The sequence below is a fragment of the Bos grunniens genome, chromosome X, assembly GCF_055505025.1.
Source record: "Bos grunniens cultivar Pamir isolate PY7600 chromosome X, Bosgru_T2T1.0, whole genome shotgun sequence".
Taxonomy (NCBI): domain Eukaryota; kingdom Metazoa; phylum Chordata; class Mammalia; order Artiodactyla; family Bovidae; genus Bos; species Bos grunniens.
In genome coordinates, this window is record NC_141194.1 from 13403010 (window position 1) to 13415449 (window position 12440).

At 41.0% G+C, this 12440-nt stretch overlaps 1 protein-coding gene across 20 annotated transcripts in view; it reads left to right on the forward strand.

Moving 5' to 3' along the window:
• NHS (NHS actin remodeling regulator) overlaps positions 1 to 12440 on the forward strand; it is a 502026-nt gene that overhangs the window by 445751 nt on the left and 43835 nt on the right. For all 20 annotated transcript variants that reach the window (XM_086386804.1, XM_086386800.1, XM_086386806.1 and 17 more), the window contains one exon: positions 6543 to 6676. In XM_086386804.1, coding sequence (XP_086242930.1) covers positions 6543 to 6676 — 134 coding nt within the window. The remainder of the gene's footprint in view (positions 1 to 6542; positions 6677 to 12440) is intronic.

A 12440-nucleotide genomic window follows, 5' to 3' on the forward strand; every position in this document is an offset into this window, starting at 1 on the left:
AAGTAAGGGTAGTGATATTCATATCAGACAAAACAGACTTTAAAACAAAGGCCATGAATAAAGACAAAAAAGGACACTATATTAATGATACAGGGATCAACAGAAGAAAATATTGTCCTCATTAACATATATCCACACAATACTAAACCTCCTAAATACATAAAACAAATACTAACAGACATAAAAGGAGCAACTGATGGGGATACATTAATAGATTTTTATCAATGGACAGACCTTCCAGACAGAACATAGGTAAAGCAATAGACACATCTAAATGACACTTTAGAATAGTTAGATGGATTAATATCTACAGGACACTACATCCAAGGAAACCCGAATACACACTCTTTTCAAGCACACATGGAACATTCTCTAGGACAGACCACACACTAGGATATAATATAAAGTCTGAACAAATTAAAAGGATAGAAATTATCTCAAGCATCTTCTCTTACCAGAATGGCATGAAACTAGAAATCTGTCACAGAAAGAAAAATAAGGAAAAAATGATCACATGGATACTAAACAACATGCTACTAAAAACCAATTGGCCAACAATGAAATTAAAGAGGAAATTTAAAAATACCTCAAGATGAAGGACAATAAAAACACAACCATCCAAAATCTTTGGGATCCAGAAAAAGCCGTCCTGACCTGAGAGAAGTTCATAGCAATACAGGCCTTCCTCAAGAAATAAGAAAAATCTCCAATAAACAACCTGACCTTCCACCTAAAAGAATTACAAAAAGAACATTTAAAAGTCAGCAGAAGGAAGGAAATAATAAAGATCAGAGAGGAAATAAAATATAGATTAAAAATTAAAAATCAATAAAACCAAGAGCTGTTTTTTTTGAAAGAGTAAGCAAAATCAATGAATGGCTAACCAGGCTCACCTGAGAGAGAGGACCCAATTACACAAAATAAGAAATGAAAGAAAAATAATTACCAATATTGCAGACATATTAAAAAATAAGAAAAATACTATGAACAGTAATATGCCAACAAAATGGACAACCTAGAAGAAACTGACAAATTTCTAGAAACATACAGCCTGCCAAAACTCAATCAACAAGCAACAGATAATTTAAATACACTGATTGCTGCTGCTGCTGCTGCTAAGTCGCTTCAGTCGCGTCCGACTCTATGCGACCCCATAGATGGCAGCCCACAAGGCTCCCCCATCCCTGGGATTCTCCAGGCAGGAACACTGGAGTGGGTTGCCATTTCCTTCTCCAATGCATGAAAGTGAAAAGTGAAAGTGAAGTCACTCAGTTGTGTCCAACTCGTAGCGACCCCATGGACTGTAGCCTACCAGGCTCCTCCGTCCATGGATTTTCCAGGCAAGAGTACTGGAGTGGGGTGCCATTGCCTTCTCCAAAATACACTGATTACTAGAAGTAAAATAGACTCATACCTATCCTTTTCAAACTCTTCCAAAAGGCTAAAGAGAGGGGAACACTCCCCAAATCATTTTATGAAGCCAACATCATCCTGATATCAAAATCAAAGGCACTACAAAAAAAGACAATTACAGCTCAATATCTCTGATACATGTATCAACAGATGCAAAAATCCCCACCAAAATGTTAGCAAATCAATCCAACAACATATAAAAAGGATCATACATCATGATCAATTTGGATTCATTCCAAGGATGGTTCAACATACACACATCAATCAAAGTGATACACCATATGCCATAAAAAAAGACAAAAACAACATGAGCATCTCAATAAAGTTAGAAAAAGCATTTGATAAAATTTAATACCATTCATGATAAAAACTCACATGAAAATGAGTATAACAACGTAATGCTGAATAACATCCATTTACAACAAATCCAGAGCTAGTACAATACTCAGTGGCAAAAGGCTGAAAGCCTTCCCACTGAATTCTGCAACACCAACATGGAAGCCAGCTCTCATCACTTCTATTCATCATAGTATTGGAAGTCCGAGCCACAGCAATTAGATGAGAAAATGAAATAAAAGGTATCCAAACTGAAAGGGAAGAGATAAAATTGTCATTGTACACAGATGATATGATACTCTATATAGAAAACCCTAAAGACTCCATATAAAAACTATTAGAATAAATGAATTCAGCAAGGTAGCAGGGTACAAGATCAATATACAGAAATCTGTTGCACTTCTTTACACTAGCAATGAAATATAAGAGAAAGTACAACATTTATTGTGTATTTAAAATTGTGTAAAAAAAATTACTCCAAAATTAAATACCTAGGGAAAAAACCTAACCACTGAGGTAAAAGACTTATATGTAAGAACTATAAAACACTGATACAGGAAACTGAAGGTGATACCAAGACATGGAAAGGTCTCCCATGTACTTGTTCTGGAAGAATTAATATTGTTAAAAACAGTCATACTACCCAAAGCTATCTACAGATTTTATGTGATCTTTATCAAATTATCCATGACATTTTTCACAGACTAGAACATATAATCCTAAAATTTATATGGAACTACAAAAGACCAAGAATTGCCTTAAGAACAAAGCTGGAGGCATAACCCTCCCAGACTTCAGACAATATTACAAAGCTACAGCAATAAAACAGCTTGGTACTGTCACAAAAACAGATCAAAAGAACAGAAGAGAAAAAACAGATAGATCAGAAGAACGGAATAGACAGCCCAGGAATAAACCCACATGCCTACAGTCATTAACCTTCAACAAAGGAGGTAAGAATATGCACTAGAGAAAAGACAGTCTTGTCAGCAAGTGGAGCTGGAAAAGCTGGACAGCCTCATGTAAATCAATGAAGTTAGAACACTCCTTCACACCATACACAACAATAAATATAAAATGGCTTAAATACTTAAACAATAACACCATAAAAGTCCTAGAAAAGAACACAGGCAAAACATTCTCAGACATAAATGGCAGTGTTTTCTTAGATCAGTCTCCCAAGGTAAAAGAAATAAAAGCAAACATAAATAAATAGGACCTAGTGAGGTTTATAGATTTTCTCATAGCAAAGACATAAACAAAAAGACAGTCATAAACAAATAAACCATAAACAAAAGATAACCTACAGACTGGGAAAAATATTTGCAAATAATGAGGCCAACAAGGGCTTAGTTCCCAAAATATACAAACATCTCATACAACTTAATGTAAAAAAACTCAATAAATAGATGTGTTTCCAAAGAAGACATACAGATGGCCAACAGGCATGTGAAAAGATGGTCAACATGGCTAATTATTAGAGAAATGCAAATCAAAACTACAACAAGGTATCACCTCACACCAGTCAGAATAGCCATCATGAAAAAGTCTACAAATAATAAATGCTGGAGAAGGTGTGGAGGAGTACCCTTCTATCCCGTGTTGGTGTGGATGTAAAGTGGTGCAGCCACTATGGGGAACAGTATGAAGGTTCCTTAAAAAACTAAAAATAGAGTTACCATATGATCCAGAAATCCCACTCCTGGACATATACCTGGAGAAAACTATAATTCAAAAAGATACTTGCACTGCTATGCTCATAGCAGCACTGTTCACAGTAGCCAAGACATGGAAACAGCATAAGAGCTCATCAATAGATGAATGGATAAAGGAGATGTGGAATATATACAATGGAATATTACCCAGCAATGAAAAAAGAATGAAATATTGCACCAACATGGATGGACCTAGAGATTATCATACTAAGTCAGAGAAAGAGAGATATATGTTATCACTTACATGTGGAATCTAAAAAAAAAATCCACTTATTTACCAAACAGAAATAGACTCATAGACATAGAAAACAAACTTGTGGTTACCAAAGGGGGATGGATAAATTAAGAGTATGGGATTAACAGATACCCAGCACTATATATAAAATAGACTAACATCAAGGATTTACCTGTATAGCACAGGGAACTATATTCAGTATCTTATAACAGAAAGGAATCTGAAGCTGTATGCCTGAAACTAGCACAATATTATAAATCTACTATATATATATATAATAAATACTTTTTATAGAAGTCTTCCTGATGAGCAATGGCTTTGGAGGCAGTTCAGCAAAGAGCACCTACATGGGGTTGAGGACTTTTCTCTGGTTGTGAATGGGAGTCAACATTTGTCTCAAGAACCCCAAGCAAAGGAAGATGAGTAATTCTGCCACATTTCTGGCAGACAAAGTTGGCAGTTGAGGCAGGGAGGCCCACAGACAAGCCAATCAGACATGGACAGAAATCAGAAGGTTCGAGAGTGCTCAGGTACTGGTTTAGAGTGCAGCACACTGAATACAGCAAAGAAGAGGCAGTATTAGGGAGGCCAGTGTCAACGGGCAACAAGACCCAGAGAAGGGCCTAACAGAAGGGTACAGTGAGGCCACTGACTCAGTACCCAGCCCATGGAAAGATAGGGCTTTAGAGTACATTCTACGATTACAAAAGCAGACCTTCATGAAAGCATTAATTTGTTCTTCCTTTCAGTCACTCCACAAACATTTACTGAAAATCCACTGTATCACAGGCACAGCAGGGCACAGTGATGGAAAGCTGACTATAATCTCTGTTGTCCAGGAGCAGACTTCTATACAGAGGCAGACATACAGAGAGATCCTGACTTTTATCACTACAATGACAGAGATGAAATGGGCCCTGGGCACTACAGGGCCTGTAGAGAACAGACACCTGACGCCACCTGAGAGGGTCAGTGTAGTTGGCTGTTTCCTAATATGGGTAAAGGGCTTCCCTGGTGGCTCGGTGGTAGAGTCTGCCTGCCAGTGCAAGAGACGCAGGTTCGACCCCTGGGTCAGGAAGATCCCCTGGAGAAGGAAATGGCACCTCACTCCAGTGTTCTTGCCTGGGAAATCCCATGGACAGAGGAGCTTGGCAGGCTACAGTCCATGGGGTAGCAAAGAGTCGGACACGACTGAGCAACTAAACAACAATATGGGGGAAAGAATACTGTCTTATGAGTAGCCAAATATTCTATATTATCAGTGTCCAAAGAATTAGAATGTGATAAAATGTAATTATAACAAATACTGTCAAATCCCAGCAGTCTTGCTCTGATGGGCAAGGTGTGTTTACATCTTCTAGAGCTTACAGGTCAAGGAGTGGTCACGAGCAGGGCCCTGGGGCCAAGTGTGTACCAGTGACAGCTCAGCAATGACTTAGCCTCCCTGATCCATGTAGGTGTCTGCACAAGAGGGACACTATCAGTGCCTGCTTCGTGCAATAGTCAAGATAATGCACCTACAAGCTTTTGCAAAGCATCTCTGATGCATGCCCATTGCCCAACAAGCACTGGGCATTACAATTATTATTGTAGATGTGCTGAGTGATGGCAGTTTTAAACAACAGAAGGCAATTTAGGACACCTGCTGCACAAATTTGTACCCCGTCATATTGGGTGGGGGTCATGAGACTTGAGGCCCTGGGTGTGAGTGTGGGCTGGGTTTTGGCAGGTAGTGCAGCCTTTGTTGTGGCCAGTTTGTTGGGCAGGGTATGTTGGGTAGGCTCACTGAGATACCCAGAAAGCTAAACTGTGCTCCTGGTGTCCCTGTGATTCTTATTATACAGTTAGGATCACTTCACCCCACACATGGGAATTTCTTGTTTTTTTTTTCCCCAAAGTAGCTTTATTCCTAAATCAGACAGTTGTCATCACTGGGATCCCTTTGCTTCCTCTAGGAACCCAGAATTTGAAAACCATCTGGGTGTTGTGGGTGACAGGGCTTAGATGGGTGTAATGGTGTGCCAGCCACAGTCTCTTTAAAAAAAAATGTAAGTAAGTAAGCATTAGTTGCTCAGTCCTGCCTGACTCTTTGACCCCATGGACTGCAGCCCACCAGGCTCCTCTGTCCTTGGGATTTTCCAGGCAAGGATACTGGAGTGGGTTGCTATTTCCTTCTCCAGGGGATCTTCCCAACCCAGGGATTGAACCTGGGTCTCCTGCACTGCAGACAGATTCTTTACCAACTGAGCTACAAGGGAAGCCCAAAAAATGTAATAAAGAAATAAATAAATGAGGCCCTAATGTGTAGGACTCACCAATTTCTGTGATATAAATATTCCCACCGTAGCCTATTTCAAGTTACTGACAATTTACAAGCTGGCTTGCAAAATTCCTGAACGCCTAACTATCTGTGCCCCTGAGCCAATGTGAGCTGGCTCCATCACCCACTGGATATCTGTGAGCATCTGTCCTTCCCACGCCCTGGGAGGCTCTGGCGTGTCTGTGCCTGTGGTCCACTCCAGGACTCAGGTCAGCAGATCTTGCACCACTATTCTAGATTTTTTTTTTCTTGCTCATGTTGTTTTGAAACAAGTTGTACTGAGAAATATCAAACGCAGAGTGATCCGTCTTGAGACGGACCCACTGAATGTAGGCATCCAATTTCATATTACTATGAAGTAAAAGTTTAGTTCAGATCCATTCTGAAAATCTTATTTGGTCTACAAATGAGCTAGATTAGCAAAAACTCACTTTTTTCCAGCCTTTTGCTCATCCTCCCAAGGGAGAAAGAGAAATTGAAAATGCCAAGTGTGTTTCTATATTATTGATTTTTCTGCCCCCAGAACACCGGAGCCGGAGCGATCGTCGGGAGCAGAGAGCTGCTGCACCCATCTCAGTAGCAGCTCCTCCACTGCCCGCCTACCCCCCGGCTCACAGCCAGAGGAGGCGAGAAGCCAAGGACCGGCACTTCTTAACGGTGAGCTTGGTGGCCAAGTGGCCACCCTGTGCCTGCTTAGTGGGAAGTCTGAGCGGGTCTTGGGAGTCAGTGTCCCTTCTCCTACCAAAGGAGACTGGGCTGCCTGAAAGAGCTAGTTATGGGCATTTGACAACTGAATTTTTCCCCTTTTGTTTTTGAAAGGAATGCCTCTTTCTTTGGAATAGAGTGGGGATACAGTTTTTTTTTTCAGTTAATTGGCTGCACAATGCTGTAGAGCAGTAACAGTTAAGGACTCTAAAGTAAGAGAAATTAGGAGTATGGGATTAAGACACATACAGTGCTATATATAAAAAAGATAAACAGGATTTATTGCATAGTTTTGTTGTATACCTGAAACTAACATGATATTCTAAAGTATAATTTAATAAAAATAAAATCAGGGGGGAAAGTCCTTCAAATCCTAATTCTTCTGCAATTCTAAATCTGAAAGATTTAGGGCTGGTTATTTACCTTCTTTGTCCTAAGCTCCCTCATCTGTAATATGGGGATATTAATAATAGCTAGCTTATAGAGTTTGAGGGTTAAATGAGATAAGGCATACAAAGATCTTAGCACAATGCCAGGCATAGAGCAAGACCTCAGTAAATGTTAATTGCTGCAAGCACTACTATTGTTACTAGCCAGGTGATAGCGTGGCTGTCTTGGCAGGGTGAACTGAGAAAGAACTTACGTGATGTGAAAAATTAGTGATTAAAGATGAATCATGTCATAATTTCATGCTTCCCCCATTCTACAAAGAAGGGTGTTCTGAGTAACCAGCTACTAGAGTGATATCACCACCACTGGTGATGTCAGCCTTGCCTGGGTGGGTGTGGCTGTAACTCGGCTCAAGCCCCCAAGTATGGATCAGACATAATGAAGCTGAGACCAGCTCAGAATACCTGAAACACCATTACCCCAGGTGTGTCTTCTGAGGCCTAAGCAGGAACAGGTGAGCACTTTCTGCCATCACTGAGGTGAGGGACTGCTATTTCTGTGACCAAATCAGCCCACGTAGCCTGCCTGAGTGGGTGGACTCCTGCGCCCTTGTCATGCCAGTGTCATGCCTAAGTCTAAAGAAGTTATAATAGTGTAGGGAGAGGTTGAGGTTTTTATTTGAAATTAAGGTTGTATGTATGATTATAAACCCTGTACCCTTCTGGGTTTTATAACATGCAAATTAGAATCAAAATATTTGGGTCACATGATGCCAGACACCCAGATGAGAACAGATTTCATCTGAATGACTCTCATGATATATCCAGATAAAACAATGAGTAATATTTAACAGTAGACAGACATTTTTCCTACCTGTGGCTAGATAGTAGGCTTCACGTCCTTCAGGCTCATCAAATGTCTGCTAAGTGCCACACTGCTGCAATGCGGCTCAGGGACCAGAAAGGAAGGTAAGAGCCTCTGAGGGCTTTCCAGGTCTTTATATAGAACAGTTACACATGCTAGTGATTTGTCATAAAAGCCCCTACTTGACAAAAGTTCCTATTAAGCTCAAATCTGCTTGCTGAAGCATTTGCTTTTAATGAGGCATTTTCTGCATAAAAATGCTAAAAATATTTTTCCCATTCATTATAACATGTTTTGTGGCTCATTAAGTTGGTTTTTTTGGCGGGGGGAGGTGGGAGAGAAGATGTTAAGCATTTACAGAAATGACATAAAAATATTACCCTTTGTCTTCATCTGCATAATTTTTAATAATGTCTAAATTCCAAAGTAAGAGTATAGGAAAAAGCTTAGACTAATGAATAGCAATGAGGGTACTTCATTTTCCCAATAGACATTAATAAGAGGTCATACTTATATAAAGCAGAAAATTTACCCATCTCAATGATACTATTTAGTATATCTAAGTAATATGGGAAAACTTTAACTGTTTCACTTGTTTGATTGAGTTTGGATCACCATGGTCATTGGAAGATTTTCCATTCAAGTTGAATCCCTCAGACCTGGAGCTGACTCACAATAGAACACAGTTCTGTACATTATGCTTACAAAGGCCGTACACTGCTAAAAGAGAAAAGGCTGTTGGTGTAGGGATAGGAAATTTGTAGCCAAATTGCTAGACATACATCATCATAAATGGCAACTCTTCTTTCATTTACAAGACTTTAGTTAAATCATTTTTTCCTTTAAAAAAGCATTCATACTGAGATTCTGGTATACAATCATCCACAGTTCTACAAACTGTTATACTGTACCTTGGTCACTAAAGACATGGACTGTGAAGCCAGCTGCCTGGAATTGAAGACCAGCTCTGCTATTTACGAGCTGTGTGACCCTGAACAAGATAATCATTTCAGTGTCTCAGGGAGAATAAGAGCTAGTACCTCATAAGTCTGAAATAAGGATTGAATGTATTAATACATGTAAACAGTACCTGAAGCATAATAAGCACTTAATATGTATTAGACATCATCATTATTACAATTAGGCAGTCAAGTCCCTGAGGTTATCAGTGACACAGTGATAAGACATGGGTCTAACTAGGTTTAAATCCCAGCTCTGTAAGCCAAAAATTCAAGGGGTATCTCCTAACTAAAGTCCACGTGGAAATTCTCCTTTAGCAAGGATGGCAAAGGAGGTGATCTCAGGTCCAGACGGTTTCCCAGGGGAATTCAACTAAACCTTCAAAGTCCAGATAATACCAATGCTCTATAAGTTGTTTCAGCACATTGAAAATGAAGAACTTCACCATTTCTTTTATGAACTTTTGCTGAAGGTTTGATACTTAAACCTGATACAGATGGGAGGGAAGGTGGGAAGGAGGGAGAGTAAAAGCCAGGAAGGACAGACCAATATCAATTCATGATTATTGATGCAAAACTACTAAATTAGGACTTCCCTAGTGATACAGTGGATAAGAATCTGCCTGACAATGCAGGGGACACAGGTTCGATCCCTAGTCTGGGTAGATTCCACATGCCGTGGAGCAGCCAAGCCTATGTGCCACAATTAATAAGCTCGCGTGCCACAGCTACTGAAGCCTGCGTGCCCTAGGGCCCATGCTCTGCAACAGGAGAAGCCACCCCAGTGATAAGCCTGTGCACCTCAAGAAAGAGTAGCCCCTGCTTGCCACAACTAGAGAAAGCCCACATGCAGCAATGAAGACCCAGTGCAAAGCTAAAATAAATAAAATACATTTAAAAAGTAAATTAACTTTGAGCAAACAGAACACACTATCATATTAAGAAATTAATATACCATGACTAAATGGGATTTATTCCAGGAATGGAAGGTTGGTTCAGTATTAGGAAATCTATTAGTATCATATACTGTGTTAATAGATCTAAGGAGGAAAAATCCATATGATTACTTCCATAGATGATGGAAAGGCCTTTAATAAAATACAAGACCTATTCATTATGAAAACTTGAGAAAATAGGAAGTGAGTGGTACTTCATTAACAGGGTAAAATACCTCTGCCTTAGTCCTAAAGCCAATATCTTACTTAATAGGGAAACATCAGAGGCATTTCTACTAAAATCAGGAACAAAGGAAGGATACTCACTATCTGGTACTAACTGGCATTATATTAGAGGGATTAATCCATGCAGTTAGACAAAATAGATCAATTACAGGTATAAGAATTGGTAAAGAAGAAGTAAACCTAGGTCTAGTTGCAGGTGATGTGGTGCTGCACCAGGAAGATTGGAGAGAATCAATGATAAAACTAATTTAAACAATAAAAGAATTCAGTACAGTAGCAGGACATAAACACAAAAATCAATACCCTTCATTTATACAAATGAGAGACAATTAGATGACCTAGTGCTATAGAAAATTCCATTTACAGCAATAACAAAGATTACTTAGAAATTAATTTTTCACAAATGTGTAAAACCTATATTGGAAAAGCTTGAAAGCATTCCTAAAAGACACAAAATTAGCCTTTCTCAAATGGAAGGACATCCCTTGTTCTTGTACAGAATGATTCAGCACTATAAACAAGTCAGTTCTAAGTTAACTTAGAAATTTAACACAATTCCCCCCAAAATTACTCATAAGCTTTTATAAAAAGGGAGTTAGATCCACTGATACTGAAGTCCTCCTGGAGAAGCAAACATACAAGAACAGCGAGAGAAAATTCTGACCAAGATAGCAGAGTAGAAAAACCCTGAGCTCACCTCCTCTCACAGCACACCAAAACCACAGCCATCCGCAGAACAACCATCTATGAAAAAGACCAAAACCTACCAGAAAAGATCTTTAACAACTAGAGACATAAAAAAAAAAAAGGAACCACAACAAGATGGGTAGGAGTGGATTTGTGATATAATTAAGTCCTCAAAGTGAGTGACCCACAAACTGGAGAATACTTACATTGCAGAGTTTTTCCCACAGGGGAGATCTGAGTCCCACATCAGGCTCCCTAGCCCAGAGGTCCTGCAATGCTCTGGGAAGACAAGCCCCCAGAGCATTTGGCTTTGAAGGCCAGCAGGGTTTAACCACTCTTAAAGGACGCACACACAAAAACCTCATGCACACCAAGATCCAGGGCAAAAGCAGTAATTTCATAGGAGCCAGGGCCAGAAGCATCTGCTGGTCTTGAAGAGCCTCCCTGAGAGGTGGGGGCAGCTGTGGCTCATCCTGGGGACATAGACACTGGCAGCAGCCATATTTAGGAACTTATTCTACCCCATGGAAGTCAGTGCTGGCAGGTGCCATTAGCTCAGTAGCACCAAGCCGTGGCCTTACCCAGTGGCCTGTAGGCACCTGTTTTGGGGCATCTCAGGTCAAACAACTAACTGGATGGGGACACAGCCCCACCCATCAGCACATAGGCTGCCTAAAGACTTCGTGAGCTCATGTGTGCTTAGTCACTCAGTCATGGCTGACTCTGTGACCCTATGGACTGTAACCCGCCTGGCTCCTCTGTCCATGGGGATTCTCCAGGCAAGAATGCTGGAGTGGGTTGCCATTCCCTTCTCCAGGGGATCTTCACGACCTAGGGATTGAACCCAGGTCTCCTACATTGCAAGCGGATTCTTTACTGTCTGAGCTCACATGATCATGAGTTCATAGCCCCCTCTAGACACACCTCTAGGCATGGCCTTGCCCACCGAGGGCCAAGACCCAGCTCCACCCACCAGTGGGCAGACACCAGATGCCAGAAAACTACAGTCCCACAGCTTGTAGACCCAGCCAGCCAAAAGTACATCAGACCCAATCCTTGGACATGCCCTGCCCACTAGCAGGACAATACAAGTTTTGGGACACCCCAAACTTCATACTCAACTGTGTTAGGAACTATGCCTCCACCACAACTATGCCTCCATCAGTGATCTGATACAAGCTCTGGATCCCTGGGCCCTGCAGCCAGGCTCCAGGACCAGGCTCCACCTGCCAGTAGTCTAGCACTAATCCCAAGAACTGCCTTCACCCACCACTAGAGAGGACAATAGCCCCTGAGTCTTCTGTACCCTGACTCCACCCACCAGTGAGCTGGTACTAGCCCCAGGGCCCCCTGGAGTTCTGTAGTCAGACATTCATAAACAAGTCCCAGCAGCCAGTAGCATCCATACAAGGCAGGGCCTGACAACCAGCTGGACTAGGGGCCTACCAGACCACCCACATCATCAGCCCACCACAAAAGAAGGACCCACACAGCCATCTTAGAGGGAATCCCTAGAGCATATAGCTTGGGTGACAAGAGGGGAATGTGCTTCAGGGACGCATGGGACTTGTCCTACAGAGGGCCATTCCTCCAAGGTTGAGAAACATAACTAACCTGCTACATATGTAAAAATAC